Raw genomic sequence first — 25,906 nt, forward strand, 5'->3', positions numbered from 1 at the left:
GCCCACTCAAAAGTTCCTCGGGTCAGCTCACTGACAGTGATAAGGAAATGTGTACAATTTTTAACACATACTTCCTCTCAGTTTTTACACAGGAGGATACCAGCGATATTCCAGTAATGATAAATTATGTAGAACAGGACGATAATAAACTGTGCACGATTAGGGTCACAAGTGACATGGTCCTTAGGCAAATAGATAAATTAAAACCTAACAAATCCCCAGGCCCTGATGAACTGTATGCAAGGGTTCTAAAGGAATGTATAGAGGAGCTTAACACACCTTTGGCTAATCTTTTCAACATATCACTACAAACTGGCATGGTGCCAGATAAGTGGAAAATGGCAAATGTGATACCTATTTTTAAAACAGGTGACAGGTCCTTAGCTTCGAACTATAGATCAATAAGCCTAACCTCCATAGTGGGAAAATTTATGGAATCAATAATTGCCGAGGCAGTTCGTAGCCACCTTGAAAAGCATAAATTAATCAACGAATCTCAGCATGGTTTTACAAAGGGGCGTTCCTGCCTTACGAATTTATTAACTTTTTTCACTAAGGTATTTGAGGAGGTAGATCATGGTAATGAATATGATATTGTGTATATGGACTTCAGTAAGGCTTTTGACAGGGTCCCACATCAGAGACTATTGAAGAAAATTAAAGTACATGGAATAGGAGGAGAAATTTTTTCCTGGATAGAGGCATGGTTGACAAATAGGCAGCAGAGAGTTTGCATAAATGGGGAGAAATCAGAGTGGGGAAGCGTCACGAGCGGTGTTCCACAGGGGTCAGTGTTGGGCCCCCTGCTGTTCACAATCTACATAAACGACAGATGAGGGCATAAAGAGCGACATCGGCAAGTTTGCCGATGACACCAAAATAGGCCGTCGAATTCATTCTGACGAGGACATTGGAGCACTCCAGGAAGATTTGAATAGACTGATGCAGTGGTCGGAGAAGTGGCAGATGCAGTTTAATATAGACAAATGCAAAGTTCTAAATGTTGGATAGGACAATAACCATGCCACATATAAACTAAATAATGTAGATCTTAATATTACGGATTGCGAAAAAGATTTAGGAGTTCTGGTTAGCAGTAATCTGAAACCAAGACAACAGTGCATAAGTGTTCGCAATAAAGCTAATAGAATCCTTGACTTCATATCAAGAAGCATAAATAATAGGAGTCCTCAGGTTGTTCTTCAACTCTATACATCCTTGGTTAGGCCTCATTTAGATTATGCTGCACAGTTTTGGTCACCGTATTACAGGATGGATATAAATTCTCTGGAAAATGTACAAAGGAGGATGACAAAGTTGATCCCATGTATCAGAAACCTTCCCTATGAGGATAGACTAAGGGCCCTGAATCTGCACTCTCTAGAAAGACGTAGAATTAGGGGGGATATGATTGAGTTGTATAAATGGAAGACAGGAATAAATAAAGGGGATGTAAATAGTGTGCTGAAAATATCTAGCCTAGACAGGACTCGCAGCAATGGTTTTAAGTTGGAAAAATTCAGATTCAGGAAGGATATAGGAAAGTACTGGTTTGGTAATAGAGTTGTGGATGAGTGGAACAAACTCCCGAGTACAGTGATAGAGGCCAGAACGTTGTGTAGCTTTAAAAATAGGTTGGATAAATACATGAGTGGATGTGGGTGGGTGTGAGTTGGACCTGATAGCTTGTGCTACCAGGTCGGTTGCCGTGTTCCTCATTTAAGTCTATGTGACCTGACCTGACTAGGTTGGGTGCATTGGCTTAAGCCAGTAAGAGACTTGGACCTGCCTCGCATGGGCCAGTAGGCCTTCTGCAGTGTTCCTTCGTTCTTATGTTCTTATAATGTTCAAGGTTCTATAATGTTCAAGGTTATATAATGATCAAAGTTCTATAATTTTCTGGGTTCTATTATCTTTTTCCATTTTATAACCATTTACATTACATAATCTTCAAGGCTCTATAATCTCCTATATCCTATAATCCTCTAGGGTCTATGATATTCTAGGTTCTATAAGCTAGCTTCTACAATCCTCGGTGTTCTATTTATAATCTATGATTTACAACCTTCTATATTCTATAATAATTTGGATTCAGTAATCTTTTACTTTCTATAATCTTTAATGTTCACTAATCTACTCTGTTCTATAATCTTAAACGTTCTATAATCATCTGTGTTCTATAAGCTTCTATGTTCAATAATTATATATGTTCTATAATCATCTATGTTCTATAATCATCTATGTACTATAATCATCTATGTTCTATAATCATCTATGTTCTATAATCATCTATGTACTATAATCATCTATGTTCTATAATCATCTATGTACTATAATCATCTATGTTCTATAATCATCTATGTTCTATAATCATCTATGTTCTATAATCATCTATATTCAATAATCATCTAAGCTCTATAATCATCTATGTTTTATAATCATCTATGCTCTGTACCCATCTATGTTTAATAATTATATGTGATGTATAATCATCTGTGTTCTATAATCATCAATGTTCTACAATCATCTGTGTTCTATAATTATCTGTGTTCTATAACCATCTATGTTCAATAATCATCTATGTTCTATAATCATCCATGTTCTATAACCATCTATGTTCAATAATCATCTATGTTCTATAATCATCTATGTTCTATAATCATCTATGTTCAATAATCATCTATGTTCTATAATCATCTATGTTCAATAATCATCTATGTTCTATAATCATTTATGTTCTATAATTATCTATGTTCTATAATCATCTATGTTCTATAATCATCTATGTTCTATAATCATCTATGTTCTATAATCATCTATGTTCTATAATTATCTATGTTCTATAATCATCTATGTTCTATAATCATCTATGTTCTATAATCATCTATGTTCTATAATCATCTATGTTCTATAATCATCTATGTTCTATAATCATCTATGTTCTCTAATCATCTATGTTCTATAATCATCTATGTTCTATAATAATCTATGTTCTATAATCATCTATGTTCTATAATCATCTATGTTCTATAATCATCTATGTTCTATAATCATCTATGTTCTATAACCATCTATGTTCTATAATCATCAATGTTCTATAATCATCAATGTTCTATAATCATCTATGTTCTATAATCATCTATGTTCTATAATCATCTATGTTCTATAATAATCTATGTTCTATAATCATCTATGTTCTATAATCATTTATGTTCTATAATCATCTATGTTCTATAATCATCTATGTTATATAATCATCTATGTTCTATAATCATCTATGTTCTATGATCATCTATGTTCTATAATCATCTATGTTCTATAATCATCTATCTTCTATAATCATCTATGTTCTATAATCATCTATGTTCTATAATTACCTATGTTATATAATCATCTATGTTCTATAACCATCTATGTTCTATAATCATCTATGTTCTATAATCATCTATGTTCTATAATCATCTATGTTCTATAATCATCTATGTTCTATAATCATCTATGTTCTATAATCATCTATGTTCTATAATCATCTATGTTCTATAATTATCTATGTTCTATAATCATCTATGTTCTATAATCATCTATGTTCTATAATCATCTATGTTCTATAATCATCTATGTTCTATAATCATCTATGTTCTATAATCATCTATGTTCTATAATCATCAATGTTCTATAACCATCTATGTTCTATAATCATCTATGTTCTATAATCATCTATGTTCTATAATCATCTATGTTCTATAATCATCTATGTTCTATAATCATCTATGTTCTATAATCATCTATGTTCTATAATCATCTATGTTCTATAATCATCTATGTTCTATAATCATCTATCTTCTATAATCATCTATGTTCTATAATCATCTATGTTCTATATGTTATATAATCATCTATGTTCTATAACCATCTATGTTCTATAATCATCTATGTTCTATAATCATCTATGTTCTATAATCATCTATGTTCTATAATCATCTATGTTCTATAATCATCTATGTTCTACAATCATCTATGTTCTATAATCATCTATGTTCTATAATTATCTATGTTCTATAATCATCTATGTTCTATAACCATCTATGTTCTATAATCATCAATGTTCTATAATCATCTATGTTCTATAATCATCTATGTTCTATAATTATCTATGTTCTATAATCATCTATGTTCTATAATTATCTATGTTCTATAATCATCTATGTTTTATAATTATCTATGTTCTATAATCATCTATGTTCTATAATAATCTATGTTCTATAATCATCTATGTTCTATAACCATCTATGTTCTATAATCATCTATGTTCTATAATCATCTATGTTCTATAATCATCTATGTTCTATAATCATCTATGTTCTATAATCATCTATGTTCTATAATTATCTATGTTCTATAATCATCTATGTTCTATAATTATCTATGTTCTATAATCATATATGTTCTATAATTATCTATGTTCTATAATCATATATGTTCTATAATTATCTATGTTCTATAATCATCTATGTTCTATAATTATCTATGCTCAGTCTATACGCTGAATTCCATAATGCTTTAAATTCAATAAAATTCTGAAGAAAATAAATCTTCTTAGTTCATCTAGAGTGGGTTGGTGGGTTAGTAAAGTGAGGGAGAAGTGGGTTGGTGGGTTAGTAAAGTGAGGGAGAAGTGGGTTGGTGGGTTAGTAAAGTGAGGGAGAAGTGGGTTGGTGGGTTAGTAAAGTGAGGGAGAAGTGGGTTGATGGGTTAGTAAAGTGAGGGAGAAGTGGGTTGGTGGGTTAGTAAAGTGAGGGAGAAGTGGGTTGGTGGGTTAGTAAAGTGAGGGAGAAGTGGGTTGGTGGGTTAGTAAAGTGAGGGAGAAGTGGGTTGGTGGGTTAGTAAAGTGAGGGAGAAGTGGGTTGGTGGGTTAGTAAAGTGAGGGAGAAGTGGGTTGGTGGGTTAGTAAAGTGAGGGAGAAGTGGGTTGGTGGGTTAGTAAAGTGAGGGAGAAGTGGGTTGATGGGTTAGTAAAGTGAGGGAGAAGTGGGTTGGTGGGTTAGTAAAGTGAGGGAGAAGTGGGTTGGTGGGTTAGTAAAGTGAGGGAGAAGTGGGTTGGTGGGTTAGTAAAGTGAGGGAGAAGTGGGTTGGTGGGTTAGTAAAGTGAGGGAGAAGTGGGTTGGTGGGTTAGTAGAGTGAGGAAGAAGTGGGTTGGTGGGTTAGTAAAGTGAGGGAGAAGTTGGTTGGTGGGTTAGTAAAGTGAGGGAGAAGTGGGTTGGTGGGTTAGTAAAGTGAGGGAGAAGTGGGTTGGTGGGTTAGTAGAGTGAGGAAGAAGTGGGTTGGTGGGTTAGTAAAGTGAGGGAGAAGTGGGTTGGTGGGTTAGTAAAGTGAGGGAGAAGTGGGTTGGTGGGTTAGTAAAGTGAGGGAGAAGTGGGTTGGTGGGTTAGTAAAGTGAGGGAGAAGTGGGTTGGTGGGTTAGTAAAGTGAGGGAGAAGTGGGTTGGTGGGTTAGTAAAGTGAGGGAGAAGTGGGTTGGTGGGTTAGTAAAGTGAGGGAGAAGTGGGTTGGTGGGTTAGTAAAGTGAGGGAGAAGTGGGTTGGTGGGTTAGTAAAGTGAGGGAGAAGTGGGTTGGTGGGTTAGTAAAGTGAGGGAGAAGTGGGTTGGTGGGTTAGTATAGTGAGGGAGAAGTGGGTTGGTGGGTTAGTAAAGTGAGGGAGAAGTGGGTTGGTGGGTTAGTAAAGTGAGGGAGAAGTGGGTTGGTGGGTTAGTAGACTGAGGAAGAAGTGGGTTGGTGGGATAGTAAAGTGAGGGAGAAGTGGGTTGGTGGGTTAGTAGACTGAGGAAGAAGTGGTTTGGTGGGATAGTAAAGTATGGGAGAAGTGGGTTGGTGGGTTAGTAGACTGAGGAAGAAGTGGGTTGGTGGGTTAGTAGATTGAGGAAGAAGTGGGTTGGTGGGTTAGTAAAGTGAGGGAGAAGTGGGTTGGTGGGTTAGTAGACTGACGAAGAAGTGGGTTGGTGGGATAGTAAAGTGAGGGAGAAGTGGGTTGGTGGGTTAGTAGACTGAGGAAGAAGTGGGTTGGTGGGTTAGTAAAGTGAGGGAGAAGTGGGTTGGTGGGTTAGTAGACTGAGGAAGAAGTGGGTTGGTGGGTTAGTAGAGTGAGGGAGAAGTGGGTTGGTGGGTTAGTAGACTGAGGAAGAAGTGGGTTGGTGGGTTAGTAAAGTGAGGGAGAAGAGGGTTGGTGGGTTAGTAGACTGAGGAAGAAGTGGGTTGGTGAGTTAGTAAAGTGAGGGAGAAGTGGGTTTGTGGGTTAGTAGACTGAGGAAGAAGTGGGTTGGTGGGTTAGTAGAGTGAGGGTGAAGTGGGTTGGTGGGTTAGTAGACTGAGGAAGAAGTGGGTTGGTGGGTTAGTAAAGTGAGGGAGAAGTGGGTTGGTGGGTTAGTAGACTGAGGAAGAAGTGGGTTGGTGGGTTAGTAGAGTGAGGGAGAAGTTGGTTGGTGGGTTAGTAAAGTGAGGGAGAAGTGGGTTGGTGGGTCAGTAGACTGAGGAAGAAGTGGGTTGGTGGGTTAGTTGAGTGAGGGAGAAGTGGCTTGGTGGGTGAGTAGAGCAAGGGAGAAGTGGGTTGGGGGGTTAGTAGAGTGAGGGAGTAGTGGGTTGGTGGGTTAGTAGAACGAGGGAGAAGTGGGTTGGTGGGTTAGTAGAGTGAGCGAGAAGTGAGTTGGTGGGTTAGTAGAGTGAGGGAGAAGTGGGTTGGTGGATTAGTAGACTGAGGAAGAAGTGGGTTGGTCGGTTAGTAGAGTGAGGGAGAAGGGGGTTGGTGGGTTAGTAGAGTGAGGGAGAAGTGGCTTGGTGGGTGAGTAGAGCAAGGGAGAAGTGGGTTGGGGGGTTAGTAGAGTGAGGGAGAAGTGGGTTGGTGGGTTAGTAGATTGAGGGAGAAGTGAGTTGGTGAGATAGTAGAGTGAGGGAGAAGTGGGTTGGTGGGTTAGTAGAGTGACGGAGAAGTGGGATGCTGGGATAGTAAAGTGAGGGAGAAGTGGGTTGGTGGGTTAGTAGAGAGAGGGAGAAGTGGCTTGGTTGGTTATTAGAGTCAGGGATAAGTGGGTTGGTAGGTTATTAGAGTGAGAGAGATTTGGGTTGCTGGGTTAGTAGAGTGAGGGAGAAGTGGGTTGGTGGGTTAGTAGAGTGAGGGAGAAGAGGGTTGGTTGGTTAGTAGAAAGACGGAGGATTGGGTTGGTGGGTTAGAAGAGTGAGGGAGAAGTGGCTTGGTGGGTTAATAGAGTGAAGGAGAAGTGGGTTGGTGGGTTAGTAGAGTGAGAGAGAAGTGGATTGGTGGGTTAGTAAAGTGAGGGAGAAGTGGGTTGGTGGGTTAGAATAGTGAGGGAGAAGTGGTTGGTGGGTTAGTAGAGTGAAGGAGAAGTGGGTTGGTGGGTTAGTAGAGTGAGGGAGAAGTGGCTTGATGGGTTAGTAGAGTGAGGGAGAAGTAGGTTGGTGGGTTAGTAAAGTGAGGAAGAAGTGGGTTGGTGGGTTAGTAGAGTGAGGGAGAAGTGGGTTGGTGGGATAGAAGAGTCAGGGAGAAGTGGGTTAGTGGGTTAGTAGAGTGAGGGAGAAGTGGGTTGGTTGGTTAGTAGAGTGAAGGAGAAGTGGGTTGGTGGGTTAGTAGAGTAAGGGAGAAGTGGGTTGGCAGTTTAGTAGAGTGAGGGAGAAGTGGGTTGGTGGGTTAGTAGAGTGAAAGAGAAGTGGCTTGGTGGGCTAGTAGAGTGTTGGAGAAGTGGGTTGGTGGTTAGTAGAGTAAAGGAGAAGTGGGTTAGTGGGTTAATAGAGTGATGGAGAAGTGGCTTGGTGGGTTAGTAGAGTGAGGGAGAAGTGGGTTGGTGGGTTAGTAGAGTGAGAGTAGTGGGTTTGTGGGTGGGTTAGTAGAGTGAGGGAGCAGTGGGTTTGTGGTTTAGTAGAGTGATGGTGCAGTTGGTTGGTGGGTTAGTGGAGTGAGAGAGTAGTGGGTTGGTGGGTTAGTAGATTGAGGGAGCAGTGGGTTGGTGGGTTAGTGAGGGAGTAGTAGTTTTATGGGTTAGTAGAGTGAGAGAGCAATGGGTTGGTGGGTTAGTAGAGTGATAGAGCAGTGAGTTGGTTGGTTAGCAGAGTTAGTGAGAAGTGGGTTGGTGGGTTAGTAGAGTGAGGAAGAAGTGGGTTGGTGGGTTAGTAGAGAGGGGGAGAAGTGGGTTGGTCTTTTAGCTGAAGGGGAGAAGTGGATTGGTGGGTTAGTAGAGTGAGGGAGAAGTGGGTTGGTGGGTTAGTAGAGTGAGAAAGAAGTGGGTTGGTGGGCTAGTAGAGTGAGAGAGCAGTGGGTTGATAGGTTAGTAGAGTAAGTGAGTAGTGAATTGGTGTGTTAGTAGAGTGAAGGAGAAGTGGGTTGGTGGGTTTGTGGATTACGGGAGACGTGGCTTTGTGGGTTAGTAGAGTGAGGAAGAAGTGATTTTGTGGATTAGTAAAGTGAGGGAGTAGTTGGTTGGTGCGTTAATAGAGTGAGGGAGAAGTGGGTTGGTGGGCTAGTAGAGTGAGGGAGAAGTTGGTTGGTGGGTTAGTAGAGTGAGGGAGTAGTTGGTTGGTGCGTTAATAGAGTGAGGGAGAAGTGGGTTGGTGAGCTAGTAGAGTGAGGGAGAAGTTGGTTGGTGGGTTAGTAGAGTGAGGGAGAAGTGGGCTGGTAGGTTATTAAAGTGAAGGAGAAGTGGGTTTATGAGTTAGTAAAGTGAGGGAGAAGTGGGTTGGTGAGTTAGTAGAATGAGGGAGAAGTGGGTTGGTGGGTTAGTGGAGAGAGGGAAGTGGGTTGGTGGGTTGGTGGAATGAGATAGAAGTGGGTTGATGGGTTAGTAAAGTAAGGGAGAAGTGGGTTGGTGATTAGTAGAGTGAAAAAGAAGTGGGTGAGTGGGTTATTAGAGAGAGGAAGAAGTGGGTTGGTAAGTTAGTAGAATGAGAGTGAAGTGGGTTAGTGGAGAGGGGGAAGTGGCTTGGTGTGTTAGTTGAGTGAGGGACAAGTGTTTTGGTGGGTTAGTAGAGTGAGGAAGAAGTTGGTTGATGGGTTAGTAGAATGAGGGAGAAGTGGGTTGGTGGGTTAGTAGAGTGAGGAAGAAGTGGGCTGGTGGGTTAGTAGAGTGAGGGAGAAGTTAGTAGAGTGAGGGAGAAGTGGGTTGGTGGGTTAGTAGAGTGAGAGAGAAGTGGGTTGGTTGGCTAGTAGAGTGAGGAAAAAGTGGGTTGGTGGGTTAGTAGAGTGACGGAGAAGTGGGTTAGTGGGTTAGCAGAGTGAGGAAGAAGTGGGTTGGTGGGTCAGTAGAGCGAGGGAGAAGTGGGTTGGTGGGTTAGTAGAGTGACGGTGAAGTGGGTTGGTGGGTTAGTAGAGTGAGTGAGATGTGGGTTGGTGGGTTAGTAGAGTGTGGAAGATGTGGGTTGGTGGGTTTGTAGAGTGAAGAAGAAGTGGGTTGATGGGTTGAAAGAGTGTGGGGAGAATTGAGTTGGTGGGTTAGTAGAGTGACGGAGAAGTGGGTTAATGGGTTACTAGAGTGAGGGAGAAGTGGGTTGGTGGGTTAGTAGAGTGAGGGAGAAGTGGGTTGGTGGATTAGTAGAGCGAGGGAGAAGTTGCTTGGTGGGTTAGTCTAGTGCGGGGGAAGTGGGTTGGTGGTTTAGTAGAGTGAGAGAGGAGTGTGTTGGTGGGCTTGTAGAGTGGGGGAGAAGTAGGTTGGTGGGTTGATAAAATGAGGGAGAAGTGGGTTAGGGGTTAGTAGAGTGAGGGAGAAGTGGGTTGGTGGGTTAGTAAAGTGAGGGAGCAGTGAGTTGGTGGGTTAGTAGAGCGAAGGAGTAGTGGATTGGTGGGTTAGTAGAGTGAAAGAGCAGTGTGTTGGTGGGTGGGTTTGTTGAGTGAGAGAGCAGTGAGTTGGTGAGTTAGTAGATTGAGAGAGCAGTGCGTTGGTGGGTTAGTAAAGTGAGGGAGCAGTGGGTTGGTGGGTGGGTTAATAGAATGAGAGAACAGTGAGTTGGTGGGTTAGTAGGATGAGAAAGCAGTGAGTAGGTGGGTTAGTAGAGCGAGGGAGCAGTGGATTGGTGGGTTAGTAGAGTGAAAGAGCAGTGTGTTGGTGGGTGGGTTTGTTGAGTGAGAGAGCAGTGAGTTGGTGAGTTAGTAGATTGAGAGAGCAGTGCGTTGGTGGGTTAGTAAAGGGAGGGAGCAGTGGGTTGGTGGGTGGGTTAGTAGAATGAGAGAGCAATGAGTTGGTGGGTTAGTAGAGCGAGGGAGCAGTGGATTGGTGGGTTAGTAGATCGAGAGAGCAGTGGGTTGGTGGGTGTGATATTAAAGTGAGAGAGCAGTGAGTTGGTGAGTTAGTAGAGAGAGCAGTGAGTTGGTGGGTTAGTAGAGTGACAGAGCAGTGGGTTGGTGGGTTAGTTGAGTGAGAGAGCAGTGGGCTCATGGGTGGGTTAGTAGACTTTTAGATGAGTGAGTTGGTGAGTTAGTTGAGTGAGAGAACAGTGGATTGGTGGGTTAGTAGAGTGAGAGAGCAGTGGGTTGGTGGGTTAGTAGAGTGAGTGAGCAGTGGGTTGATGGGTAAGCAGAGTGAGAGAGCAGTGGGTTGGTGGGTTGGTGAGTTATCAGAGTGAGGGAGCAGTGGGATCGTGGGTGGATTAGGAGATTGAGGTAGCAGTGGTTTGGTGGGTTAGTAGAGTGGGGGAGAAGTGGGGTTTTGGGTTACTAGAGTGAGAGAGCAGTAGGTTGATGGATTACTAGAGTGAGAGAGCAGTGGGTTGGTGGGTTAGTAGAGTGAGAGAGCAGTGGGTTGGTGGGTTTATATAGTGAGGGGGCAGTGGGTTGGTGGGTTAGTAGTTTGAGAGAGCAGTGTGTTAATGGGTTAGTAAAGTGAAGGAGCAGTGGGATGGTAGGTTAGTAGAGTGAGAGAGCAGTTGGTTGATGGGTTAGTAGTGTGAGAGAGCAGTGGGTTGGTGTGTTAGTAGAGAGAGGGAGCAGTTTGTTGGTGGGTTAGTAGATTAAGAGAGCATTTGGTTGATGGTTTAGTAGAGTGGGAGAGCAATGGGTTGGTGGGTTAGTAGAATGAGAGAGCAATGACTTGGTGGGTGGGTTAGTAGAGCGCGGGGGCAGTGGGTTGGTTGGTTAGTAGAGTGATGCAGCAGTACGTTGGTGGATTAGTAGTGAGGGAGCAGTGGGTTGGTGGGTTAGTAGAGTGAGTAGTCGTTTGGTGGGTTAGTAGGGTGAGGCAGCAGTGGGTTGGTGGGTTAGTAGTGAGGGAGCAGTGGGTTGGTGGGTTAGTAGAGTGATAGAGCAGTGGGTTGGTGGGTTAATAGAGTGAGAGAACAGGGGGTTGGTGGGTTAGTAGAGTTAGAGAGCAGTGGGTTAATGGGTTAGGAGAGTGAAAGAGTAGTGGGTTGGTGGGTGGGTTAGTAGGGTGAGGGAGCTGTGGGTTGGTGGGTTAGTAGAGCGATGGAGGAGTGGGTTGGTGGGTTAGTAGAGTGAGGGAGCAGTGGGTTGGTGGGTTAGTAGTGAGGGAGCAGTGTGTTGGTGGGTTAGTAGAGTGAGAGAGCAATGGGTTGCTGGATTAGCAGAGTGAGGAAGCAGTGAGTTAGTAGAGTGAGGGAGCAGTGGGTTGGTGGGTTAGTAGAGCGATGGAGGAGTGGGTTGGTGGGTTAGTAGAGTGAGGGAGCAGTGGGTTGGTGGGTTAGTAGAGCGATGGAGGAGTGGGTTGGTGGGTTAGTAGAGTGAGGGAGCAGTGGGTTGGTGGGTTAGTAGTGAGGGAGCAGTGTGTTGGTGGGTTAGTATAGTGAGAGAGCAATGGGTTGCTGGATTAGCAGAGTGAGGGAGCAGTGAGTTAGTAGAGTGAGGGAGCAGTGGGTTGGTGGGTTAATAGAGTGAGAGAGCAGTGGGTTTGGGTTAGATGATTGAGGGAGCTGTGGATTGGTGAGTTAGAGTCAGGTCTTGACTCACCTCCCTGACTCTTCATGACTCACCTCCCCGATTCATGACTCTTCTACCCGACTCATGACTCACCTCCCTGACCCTGCACATCTCCGGGTGACCCAACTCGTGGTTGAACTCATCAATGACCCTGATGCCACAGGCACGCAGGTTACGGGCGTGACACTCCTCTGTCAAGACAAACACCTCCGTTAGTATCAACAGAACAATCAATTTTGTTTCTTCGTGTAGTAAACAAAGTGTAGTTTACACGTAATAAAATATTATTAAGCACAAAGAAAACCACTAAAATACATTCACACACATTTTATAGTACGTGTATAGTAAAGAAATTAGAGAAAGTACAAAGGTTTGGAATAAGGTTAGTTCCAGAGCTCAGGGGAATGTCCTACGATAAAAGGTTGAGAGAAATCGGATTGATGACACTGGAGGACAGAAGGGTTAGGGAAGACATGATAACGACATACAAGATACTGCGTGGAATAGATAAGGTGGACAGAGACAGGATGTTCCAGAGAGAGGACACAGAAACAAGGGGTCACAATTGGAAGCTGAAGACTTCGACGAGTCACAGGAATGTTAGGAAGTATTTCTTCAGTCATAGAGTCGTCAGGATGTGGAATAGCATGTGACGTAGTGGATGCAGGAACCATACATAGCTTTAAGGCGAGGTATGACAAAGCTCAGGAAGCAGAGAGAGAGAGGACCTAGTAGCAATCAGTGAAGAGGCGGGGCCAGGAGCTGAGTCTCGACCCCTGCAACCACAATTAGGTGAGAACAGTTAGGCGAGTGCACACATACACACACACACACACACACACACACACATGCAGACCTGGTCCAGCAATTGGCTCCTGGAGTTGAACCCCACCTAGCGCAAAGTCAATTAACATTGGTGAAGGGAAAAGAAGACCGAAGACGGAGTACAGTCTAGGGGGCCAGAGACTACAAACCTCACTCAAGGAAAAAGATCTTGGGGTGAGTATAACACCAGGCACATCTCCTGAAGCGCACATCAACCAAGTAACTGCTGCAGCATATGGGCGCCTAGCAAACTTCAGAACAGCATTCCGACATCTTAATAAGGAATCGTACAGGACCCTGTACACCGTGTACGTTAGGCCCATGTTGGAGTATGCGGCACCAGTTTGGAACCCACACCTAGCCAAGCACGTAAAGAAACTACTGAAAGTGTAAAGGTTTGCAACAAGACTAGTCCAAGAGCTAAGGGGTATGTCCTACGAGGAGAGGTAAAGGGATATCGACCTGACGACACTGGAGGACAGGAGAGAGATAGGGGGGACATGATAACGACATACAAAATACTGAGAGGAATTGACAAGGTGGATAAAGACTGGATGTTCCAGAGATGGGACACAGCAACAAGGAGATACAGTTGGAAGTTGAAGACACAGATGAATCACTGGGATGTTAGGAAGTATTTCTTCAGCCAGAGAGTAGTCAGGAAGTGGAATGGTTTTGGGAAGCGATGTAGTGGAGGCAGGATCCATACATAGCTTTAAGCAGAAGTATGATAAAGCTCACGGTTCAGGGAGAGTGACCTAGTAACGACCAGTGAAGAGGCGGGGCCAGGAGCTAGGACTCGACCCTTGCAACCTCAACTAGGTGAGGTGAGTACACACACAGTTTTGATTACATGGAAGAGCTGCAAGTGGAGAGGGTAACAGGAGGTGATTGGGAGAAACCAAACTATAATAGGGGGGACTGCACAGGTATGAGGAACTTCCTGCAGGAGGTTCAGTGGGACAGAGAACTTGTAGGAAAGTTAGTAAACGAAATGATGGAATATGTAACAACAAAATTCAATGAGGCAGAGAAAAAATTTGTTCCCAAGAGCAACAGAATTAATGGGAAGACCAAATCTAGTCCGTGGTTTATCCGAAGGTGTAGGTAGGCAAAAACTAAGTGCATTAGAGAATGGAAGAGGTACAGAAGGCAAAGGACCCAGGAAAATAAGGAGATCAGTCGAAAAGCCAGAAACGAGTATGTACAGATAAGGAGGGAGGCCCAGCGACAGCATGAAAACTACACAGCATTAAAAGTCAAGTCTGACCCGAAACTGCTGTATAGCCACATTTGGAGAAAGACAACAGTCAAGGACCAGGTAATCATGCTGAGGAAAGAAGGTGGGGAACTCACACGAAATGATCAAGAGATATGTGAGGAGCTCAACAACAGATTTAAAGAAGTATTCACAGTGGAGACAGGAAGGACTCTGGGAAGACAGGACAGAGGGGGACACCAACAGGGAATACACCAACAAGTGCTGGATGACATACACACAACTGAGGAGGAGGTGAAGAAGCTGCTAAGTGACCTTGATACCTCAAAGGCAATGGGACCGGACAACATCTTCCCGTGGGTCCTTAGAGAGGGAGCAGAAATGCTGTGTGTCCCATTAACCACAATCTTCAACACATCCCTTGAAACTGGCCAACTACCTGAGGTATGGAAGACCGCAAATGTAGTTCCCATTTTTAAAAAAGGAAACAGAAAAGAGGTGCTAAACTACAGATCAGTGTCACTGACGTGTATAGTATGCAAAGTCATGGAGAAGATTATCAGGAGGAGAGTGGTGGAGCACCTGGAACAGAACAAAAGTATAAATGACAACCAGCAAGGTTTTATGGAAGGCAAATCCTCTGTCACAAACCTTCTGGAGTTGTATGATAAAGTAACAGAAGTAAGACACGAGAGAGAGGGGTGGGTTGATTGCATCTTCTTGGACTGCAAGAAGACCTTCAACACAGCTCCTCACCAGAGATTAGTGCAGAAACTAGAGGATCAGGCGCGTATAACGGGAAGGGCACTTCAATGGATCAGGGAATACCTGACAGGGAAGCAACAGCGAGTCATGGTACGTGATGAAGTATCACAGTGGGCACCTGTGACGAGCGGGTTCCCACAGGGGTCGGTCCTAGGACCAGTGCTATTTTTGGTATATATGAATGACGTGATGGAAGGGATAGACTCGGAGGTGTCCCTGTTTGCAGAAGATGTGAAGTTAATGAGGAGAATTAAATGAGATGAGGATCAGGTAGGCCTTAAAAGAGACCTGGACAGACTGGACACCTGGTCCAGCAACTGGCCTCTTGAATTCAACTCTGCCAAATGCAAAGTCATGAAGATCGGAAAAGGGCAAAGAAGACCGCAGACAGAGTATAGGCTAGGTGGCCAACGACTGCAAACCTCGCTCAAGAAGAAAGATCTTGGCGTGAGTATAACACCGAACACGTCTCCGGAAGCACACATCAACCAGATAACTGCTGCAGGATATGGGCGCCTGGCAAACCTAAGAATAGCATTCCGATACCTAAGTAAGGAATTTTTCAAGACACTGTACACCGTGTACGTCAGGCCCATACTGGAGTATGCAGAACCAGTTTGGAACCCGCACCGGGTCAAGCACGTTAATAAATTAGAGAAAGTGCTAAGGTTTGCGACAAGGTTAGTTCCAGAGCTAAGGGGAATGTACTACGAAGATAGGTTGAGGGAAATCGGCCTGACGACACTGGAGGACAGAAGGGATAGGGAAGACATGATAACTACATACAAAATACTGCATGGAATAGACAAGGTGGACAGAGACAAGATGTTCCAGAGAGGGGACACAGAATTGTGGATGAATGTTCAGAGAACCGACACGTTGATAAATTAGACACAGTGGCGAAACGTTTCCTCAGTAAAGATACCCAAGAGTTGCACATGTGTCTAATTGATCAGGGGACACACAAACAAGGGGTCACTCTTGGAAGTTGAAGACTCAGATGAGCCACAGGGATGTTAGGAAGCATTTCTTCAGTCATAGAGTGGTCAGGAAGTGGAACAGTCTGGCGAACGATGTAGTGGAGGCAGGAACCATATATAGCTTTAAGACGAGGTATGATAAAGGTCATGGAGCAGGGAGAGAGAGGACCTAGTAGCGTTCAGTGAAGAGGCAGGGCCAGGAGCTGAGTCTCGATCCTTGCAACTACAATTAGGTGAGTACACACACACACACACACACACACACACACACACACACACACACACACACACACACACACACACACACACACACACACACACTCACACACACAGAATAGTCAGGAAGTGGAATAGTTTGGGAAACGATGTAGTGGAGGCAGGTTCCATACATAGCTTTAAGCAGAGATATGATAAAGCTCACGGTTCAGGGAGAGTGACCTAGTAGCGACCAGTGAAGAGGCGGGGTCAGGAGCTTGGACTCGACCCCTGCAGCCTCAACTAGGTGAGTACAACTAGGTGAGTACACACACACACACACACACACACACACACACACACACACACACACACACACACACATACAAGAGTAACACACCCAAGGGTAACAGAAATAACGAAAAAGCCAGGATGACCCTTTGCTTTACCCAAAGGCGAATGGAGGCCAAAACCAAGTGTGCAAGAGAATGGAAGAAGTATAGAAGGCAAAGGACCCAGGAGAATAGGGACAGCAGTTGTCGAGCCAGAAATGAATATCGAGTGTTGTACACAATACATACAACCGAGGAAGAAGTGAAGAGGCTGTTAAGCGAGCTAGATACCTCAAAGGCGATGGGGCCAGTTAACATCTCTCCATGGGTCCTGAGAGAGGGAGCAGAGGCGCTATGTGTGCCACTAACAACAATCTTCAACACATCTTTCGAAACAGGGCGACTAACTGAGGTATGGAAGACAGCAAATGTAGTCCCAGTTTTTAAGAAAGGAGACAAACACGAAATATTAAACTACAGACCAGTGTCACTGACATGTATAGTATGCTAGGTCATGGCTAGGATTATCAGGAGAAGAGTGGTGGAGCACCTAGAAAGGAATGAGTTTATCAACGACAGCCAACACGGTTTAAGGGACGGGAAATCCTGTGCCACATACCTACTGGAGTTCTATAACAGAGTGACAGCAGTAAGACAAGAGAGAGAGAGAGGAGTCGGTAGAATGCATTTTCTTGGACTGTAAGAAGGCGTTTGACACAGTTCCACACAAAAGATTAGTGCAAAAGTTGGAGGACCAGCCAAGGATAAAAGGGAAGGCACTACAATGGATCAGGGAATACCCATCAGGAAGGCAACAGTGAGTCATGGTACGTGGCGAGGTGTCAGAGTGGGCGACTGTGACGAGCGGGGTGCCACAAGGGTCAGTCGTAGGACCTGTACTGTTTCCAGTATTTGTGAACGACATGACGGAAGGAATAGACTTTGAAGTGTCCCTATTTGCAGATGATGTGAAGTTGATGAGAAGAATTCAGTTGGACGAGGATCAGGCAGAACAACAAAGGGATCTGGACAGGCTGTAGGCATGGTCCAGCAACTGGCTCCTGGACTTCAACCCCACCAAGTGCAAAGTCATGAAGATTGGGGAAAGGCAAAGAAGACCACAGAAGAAGTATAGTCTAGGGGGCCAGAGACTACAAACCTCACTCAAGGAAAAGGATCTTGGGGTGAGTATAACACCAGACACATCTCCTGAGGTGCACATCAACCAAATAACTGCTGCAGCATATGGACGCCTAGCAAACCTAAGAACAGCATTCCACCATCTTAATAAGGAATCGTTCAGGACCCTGTACACCGTGTAGGTTAGGCCCATATTGGAGTATGCAGCACCAGTTTGGAACCCACACCTAGCCAAGCATGCAAGGAAACTAGAGAAAGTGTAAAGGTTTGCAACAAGACTAATCCCAGATCTAAGGGGTATGTCCTACGAGGAGAGGTTAAGGGAAATCGACCTGACGACACTGGAAGACAAGATAGATAGGGAGGATATGAAAATGACATATAAAATACTGAGAGGAATCGACAAGGTGGATAAAGACAGAATGTTCCAGAGATGGGACACAGGAACAAGGGGTCACATTTGGAGGTTGAAGACTCAGATGAATCACAAGGATGTTAGGAAGTATTTCTTCAGTCACAGAGTTGTCAGGAAGTGGAACAGTCTGGTAAGTGATGTAGTGGAGGCAGGATCCATACATAGCTTTAAGCAGAGGTATGATGAAGCTCATGGAGTGGGAAGAGTGACCTAGTAGCGGCCAGTGAAGAGGCGGGGCCAGGAGCTGTGAATCGACCCCTGCAACCACAACTAGGTGAGTACAACTAGGTGAGTATACACACACACACACACACACACACACACACACACACACACGAAGGCGAAAGGAGGAAAGAGAGGGGATGGAGAAGACAGACAGGAGATCCCAGACCCAGGAAGAAGATCAAATACAGCCTCCCTCACAACTTCCTATAGAAGCCTCCCAACCAGGTCAACCCCAGTGCAACCAAACACTCTAAATCAAAACACCCATGCCACATCCAATGCCCCCACCCACTACATTACAAACTCCACCCCCACAGCAACAACCCATAGTTCCTTACCAGGTCTCCCACTTCCCCAACCCCAATATACCTCCCAGACCACAGTCTTAGAAAAGAAGTTGAAGGTGTGGTATACAAATGCAGATGGAATAACAAACAAGTATGAGGAGTGGCACGAAAGAATCAAAGAGACATCCCCAGACATAATAGCACTCACAGAAACAAAACTCACCAGAATAATAACAGATTCAATCTTTCCATCCGGATATCAAATCCTCAGGAAAGACAGAGGGAGGAGAGGGGGAGGAGGAGTTGCACTGCTCATTAAAAACCAGTGGGGTTTTGAGAAAATGGAAGGAATGGATGGCACGGGCGAAAGGGACTATTTAGTAGGAACAATCCAGTCTGAGGAACATAAGGTGATAATTGCAGTAATGTACAACCCACCACAGAACTGCAGGAGGCCAAGAGAAGAATATGATGAGAGCAACAGAGCAATGATCAACACACTAGCCGAGGTGGCCAGGAGAGCACAGATGGGGGGAGCAAAGTTACTAGTTATGGGTGATTTCAATCACAAGGAGATTGACTGGGAAAACCTGGAGCCCCATGGGGGTCCCGAAACATGGAGAGCCAAGATGATGGATGTGGTACTGGAAAACCTCATGCATCAACATGTTAGAGACACTACCAGAGAGAGAGGAGAGGATGAACCAGCAAGGCTGGACCTTGTATTCACCATGAGTAGTTCGGACATCGGGGGTATCATGTATGAAAGGCCCCTGGGAACTAGTGATCATGTGGTTCAGTGCTTCGACTACATAGTTGAGCTCCAAGTGGAGAGAGTAGCAGGAATAGGCTGGGAAAAACCAAACTACAAAAGGGGGAACTACTCAGGCATGAGGAACTTCCTTCAAGACATTCAGTGGGAGAGGGAACTGACAGGAAAACCAGTACAAGAAATGATGGACTATGTAGCAACAAAATACAAGGAGGCAGAGGAGAGGTTTGTTCCCAAGGGAAACAGAAATAATGGGAAGAACAGAACGAGTCCTTGGTTCACCCAAAGGTGTAGGGAGGCAAAAACTAGGTGTACTAGAGAATGGAAAAGGTACAGAAGACAGAGAACTCAGGAAAATAAAGAAATCAGCCGAAGAGCCAGAAACGAATATGCACAGATAAGAAGGGAGGCTCAGAGACAATATGAAAATGACATAGCATCAAAAGTAAAGACTGACCAGAAGCTGTTGTACAGCCACATCAGGAGGAAAACAACAGTCAAGGACCAGGTAATCAGACTGAGGAAGGGTGATGGGGAATTCACAAGAAACGACCAAGAGGTATGTCAGGAGCTCAACACAAGATTTAAAGAGTTATTTACAGTGGAAACCAGTAGGACTCCAGGAAATCAGAACAGGGGGGCACACCAGCAAGTGCTGGATGAGGTACATATAACCAAGGAGGAGGTGAAGAAGTTGCTATGCGAACTTGACACCTCAAAGGCGGTGGGACCAGACAACATCTCTCCATGGGCCCTTAAAGAGGGAGCAGAGATATTGTGTGAGCCATTAACAAAGATCTTCAACACATCATTTGAAACTGGGCAACTCCCTGAGGTATGGAAAATGGCAAATGTAGTCCCAATTTTTAAAAAGGGAGACAGACATGAGGCACTAAACTACAGACCTGTATCACTAACGTGTATAGTATGCAAGGTCATGGAGATCATCAGGAGGAGAGTGGTGGGGCACCTGGAAAGAAACAAGTGTATAATTGACAGCCAGCACGGTTTCAGGGAAGGAAAATCCTGTGTCACAAACCTACTTGAGTTTTATGACAAGGTGACAGAAGTAAGACAAGAGAGAGTAGGGTGGATCGACTGCATATTTTTGGACTGCAAGAAGGCCTTCGACACAGTTCCTCACAAGAGGTTACTGCAAAAGCTAGAGGATCAGGCACACATAACAGGAAAGGCACTGCAATGGATCAGAGAATATCTGACAGGGAGGCAACAACGAGTTATGGTACGCGACGAGGTGTCAGAGTGGGCGCCTGTGACAAGCGGGGTTCCACAGGGGTCAGTCCTAGGACCTGTGCTGTTCTTGGTATATGTGAACGACATAACGGAAGGGATAGACTCAGAAGTGTCCTTGTTTGCAGATGATGCGAACTTAATGAGAAGAATCAAATCTGATGAGGATCAGGCAGGAGTACAAAGAGACCTGGACAGGCTACAAGCCTGGTCCAACAACTGGTTTCTTGAATTTAACCCTGCCAAATGCAAAGTCATGAAGATTGGGGAAGGGCAAAGAAGACCGCAGACACAATATAGTTTAGATGGCCAAAGACTGCAAACCTCACTCAAGGAAAAAGATCTGGGGGTGAGTATAACACCGAGCATATCTCCTGAGGCGCACATCAATCAGATAACTGCTGTAGCATACGGGCGCCTGACAAACCTATGGATAGCGTTCCGATACCTCAGTAAGGATTCGTTTAAGACTCTGTATACCATTTACGTCAGGCCCATACTGGAGTATGCAGCACCAGTTTGGAATCCACACCTAGTCAAGCACGTCAAGAAATTAGAGAAAGTGCAAAGGTTTGCAACAAGACTAGTCCCAGAGCTACGGGGATTGTCCTACGAAGAAAGGTTGAGGGAAATCGGCCTGACGACACTGGAGGACAGGAGGGTCAGGGGAGACATGATAACGACATATAAAATACTGCGCGGAATAGACAAGGTGGACAAAGACGGGATGTTCCAGAGAAGGGACACAGACACAAGAGGTCACAATTGGAAGTTGAAGACTCAGATGAATCAAAGGGATGTTAGGAAGTATTTCTTCAGTCATAGAGTAGTCAGGCCATGGAATAGCCTAGAAAATGACGTAGTGGAGGCGGGAACCATACATAGTTTTAAGGCGAGGTATGATAGAGCTCATGGGGCAGGGAGAGAGAGGACCTAGTAGCAATCAGCGAAGAGGCGGGGCCAGGAGCTGTGACTCGACCCCTGCAACCACAAATATGTGAGTACACGCACGCACGCACACACACACACACACACACACACACACACACACACACACACACACACACACACAGTCTCACACACACAATTAGGTGAGTACACACACACACACACACACACACATACGGAAATATGACAATTGGAAAGAATCAAGGAGACAGTCCTGGGTGTAAACACACTGCCGAGCATATCACCTGAGGCGTACATCACGTGACTAAGTATATTTCTGAGAGCAGCAGACTTCACTGATGGGAAGTGTGTGAAGAAGTGCGTGGGTCAAGTAAAGTGTGAAATGTACACTGACAAAGTTGCATTCACGAGGTGCATTGATAACATGGTGCACCGATGACCCGGTGCTTTCATGACACGGTGCGTTGATGACACGGTGCGTTGATGACATAAGAGAAAACTGTGTAGCACACTGACTGGCAAGGCAATAAATTTTATCCTGGAGAGCGAAACGTTGCCACAGTAAAATGTCGCATTAGTTGTACTTGTGACCTTTTTCCTAATATATTGTCGGTAATTTCTACCAACATTATTACAACTACTTACTCTGCTCAGCTTATAATTTTGATAAAGGGCATTGAACTAATTTTCTATATTTCAGATGAGTTGTGTACACTGCAGAGAAGAAAGATACCAGTATCTGGAGGATGTTGATAGTGGTGAAGCAATTAACAAAGTTTACCTAAGTTTGGAAGTTCTCTTTTTTGTAATGAACTCTTTTCTTGTTGAACTTTTTACCACGAAAGGGCATTATCTACTTCATAAACAATGATAAAAATTGTACCTTATACAGGGCATCCAGGGCGGATACCATGTATAAGGATGCCCTGTGTAAGGATTTCCTCTATAAGTATGACCTGTATAGAGATGTCCTGTATAAGAATGTCCTGTATAAGGATGCCCTGTATAAGGATGTCCTGTATAAGGATGCCCTGTATAAGGATGTCCTGTATAAGGATGTCCTGTATAAGGATGCCCTGTATAAGGATGTCCTGTATAAGGATGCCCTGTATAAGGATGCCCTGTATAAGGATGCCGTACGTAAGCTGCATTTTTTCATTGTTATGTGAACTAGTTCGGTCAGACTCGTGGTTGAACTGTTGTACCTATCAAGGCTTTACTATGTTAAGCGTCTGTTTACCACCTGTCTAACGTTCCTATTAAATATTAACTTGAGACGGCACAAATATAGAAGTGTGACAAGTGACGGCGCAAGGAACATGGCTGGAATTAAAACCGGTGTCTTTGCAAGAATTAATTTAAGAAAATGTATTGAAATTGAATTCTGAACTCTCCATGGAAAATCGCTGCATTATTCACCAGTTGGTTTCGTGTAACAACATTCTCTGGTTTGAAAATGTAATGGGTGCCGTTGTGTCAAGGGTGAATTTTATCAAGCATCAAGACCTGAAACATCGCCAGTTTCGAAGTTTCTTCTGTACACTGCATGAAGACTATAATGACAGGTTGTACCTTGCTAAAGTTAAGTGGTTGATGTTCCCAAACGATTTTTTTTTTTTGTTCTGCGCATTGTAATCGACATCTGTCTTACTGAAAAAGGAAAAAAGTGAAGATGCATTATCTGACCCTGAATGGGCTGGGTACTTGACCATCATGAGTAATGTAACAGAATATTTCAATGATCTGAGTCTAAGGTTGCCGGTTATATAAACACTGGTGTCTGACGTGTATAGTGAAGTGAAAGATTTTGAGAGGAAAGATAAATATGTTTGTGAAACAGATTATTAAAGGTAATTTTCACACTTCAGCTGTTGTATAGAACTCTCATCCAACATGGAAAGAAATTCACAGATCCTTGTGGAAAATTTCAGTGAAGTACCAACGCTTCTTCAGGGTGACTTCAAGAAAAGAACTGGGCGATCCGAGAAAAGTATCCCCGTATCCCATAACCCCAGCCCCATGTGCCTTAATGCACGCGACTGGGATAGTGCAGAGTGCGGCATAAGTTGATAATGCAGTTAAATAATAGTGTTAAAGATCTGAAGAGAATCAGAAGAGGCATTCACAAGTCATAATTTGGAAAATAACATTCAAGTATCTTCAATAAAAATGGTAAATTAGGACAAACACAGACCAAATCTATTTCAATTTTTTCAGAGGGACCAGGGAGACCAATATCCTAAAATACACAAGCACATTAAGCTTGAAGCAGCTTAACGTTAATCAGATGCAACTCTCAGATATTATTGCATGAAAAAACTAAATAAAAGCATCGAATAAGGCGTTCTTGGGCAATAAATAAATATTTGTGAAAAAAAAAAAATATTGTTGAGAATGTTCCGCCATAAATCAGCGGATTTTTATTTTGTTTCAGATTTTTTTATTTGCATTCTATTTACATTCTATTTACATTCTATTTACAGTCTATTTACAGTCTATTTAAAATTCCTTTCAAACCTGCAAGGAAAAAACATTTGATTTCGATTTTTGAAATATCAGCTTGATAAAAATGACAAAGGCAAATTGGCATCCATAAAGCCTAAAATTAATGCAAAAATACTTCCAATTAAGATGTACCACACACTTAAGGTTTGAAGACGATCAGAAGAGGTATTCTCTAGTTACATCCTTTGAAACAATTTATTTAATAAAACCGAAAAATTAAAATTTACAGAGCTCAGAATGAGTGACAATGTGTGTTTTAATAAAGCCCATCCATGGGGAAAATTTAAAGCCGATCAAGAAAGGCATTCTTTAGTAATTGATCTGATTCCAGTGATTTCAAGTTTTTTAAAGTATTTCAGTCAAATTTCAAATATACATTTATTCGGACTAAAATCATGGGTTTTCATCCTCATTATATATAATATTCTGAAGCCATTCGGAAGAAGCATTCTTTAGTTATTGAATAAAAAATATCACTATTTATTCAACAAAATTGGCAAATGGGACTTGTGGTAGCCAATATTAGCGTGATCTTCGTGTTCAGCATATTACACCAGTAGCAAAAATTTGAAGCTGATCGGACGAATCATTCTCCAGTTATGGCACTGAGTCATACGATTCCTAGTGATCTTTACTATTTTACTACATCAACAAATTTGTCAGCAGGCACGAAACTTAACAGGTACTATCCTGGCACTAAGGTGCATCCTGGCCGTAAGATGCATCCTGGCACTAAGAATAATCCTGGCACTAAGATGCATCCTGGCACTAAGATGCATCCTGGCACTAAGATGCATCCTGGCACTAAGATGCATCCTGGCACTAAGATGAATCCTGGCACTAAGATGAATCCTGGCACTAAGATGCATCCTGGCACTAAGATGAATCCTGGCACTAAGATGCATCCTGGCACTAAGATGAATCCTGGCAATAAGATGCATCCTGGCACTAAGATGAATCCTGGCACTAAGATGCATCCTGGCACTAAGATGAATCCTGGCACTAAGATGAATCCTGGCACTAAGATGCATCCTGGCACTAAGATGAATCCTGGCAATAAGATGCATCCTGGCACTAAGATGCATCCTGGCACTAAGATGCATCCTGGCACTAAGATGCATCCTGGCACTAAGATGCATCCTGGCACTAAGATGCATCCTGGCACTAAGATGAATCCTGGCACTAAGATGAATCCTGGCACTAAGATGCATCCTGGCACTAAGATGAATCCTGGCACTAAGATGCATCCTGGCACTAAGATGAATCCTAGTAATAAGATGCATCCTGGCACTAAGATGCATCCTGGCACTAAGATGCATCCTGGCACTAAGATGCATCCTGGCACTAAGATGCATCCTGGCACTAAGATGCATCCTGGCACTAAGATGAATACTGGCACTAAGATGCATCCTGGCACTAAGATGAATACTGGCACTAAGATGCATCCTGGCACTAAGATGCATCCTGGCACTAAGATGCATCCTGGCACTAAGATGAATCCTGGCACTAAGATGCATCCTGGCACTAAGATGCATCCTGGCACTAAGATGCATCCTGGCACTAAGATGCATCCTGGCACTAAGATGAATCCTGGCACTAAGATGCATCCTGGCACTAAGATGCATCCTGGCACTAAGATGCATCCTGGCACTAAGATGCATCCTGGCACTAAGATGCATCCTGGCACTAAGATGCATCCTGGCACTAAGATGCATCCTGGCACTAAGATGCATCCTGGCACTAAGATGCATCCTGGCACTAAGATGCATCCTGGCACTAAGATGCATCCTGGCACTAAGATGCATCCTGGCACTAAGATGCATCCTGGCACTAAGATGCATCCTGGCACTAAGATGCATCCTGGCACTAAGATGCATCCTGGCACTAAGATGCATCCTGGCACTAAGATGCATCCTGGCACTAAGATGCATCCTGGCACTAAGATGCATCCTGGCACTAAGATGCATCCTGGCACTAAGATGCATCCTGGCACTAAGATGCATCCTGGCACTAAGATGCATCCTGGCACTAAGATGCATCCTGGCACTAAGATGCATCCTGGCACTAAGATGCATCCTGGCACTAAGATGCATCCTGGCACTAAGATGCATCCTGGCACTAAGATGCATCCTGGCACTAAGATGCATCCTGGCACTAAGATGAAT

General features: G+C 43.7%; 1 protein-coding gene across 1 annotated transcript in view; it reads right to left on the reverse strand.

The window, feature by feature from the left end:
* The window catches only part of LOC128686615 (uncharacterized), a 212,043-nt gene that overhangs the window by 13,887 nt on the left and 172,250 nt on the right, over positions 1 to 25,906 (reverse strand). Inside the window, exon 6 of the mRNA XM_053773566.2 lies at positions 12,015 to 12,112. Coding sequence (XP_053629541.2) covers positions 12,015 to 12,112 — 98 coding nt within the window. The remainder of the gene's footprint in view (positions 1 to 12,014; positions 12,113 to 25,906) is intronic.

The sequence above is a fragment of the Cherax quadricarinatus genome, chromosome 12 (assembly GCF_038502225.1).
Source record: "Cherax quadricarinatus isolate ZL_2023a chromosome 12, ASM3850222v1, whole genome shotgun sequence".
Taxonomy (NCBI): Eukaryota; Metazoa; Arthropoda; class Malacostraca; order Decapoda; family Parastacidae; genus Cherax; species Cherax quadricarinatus.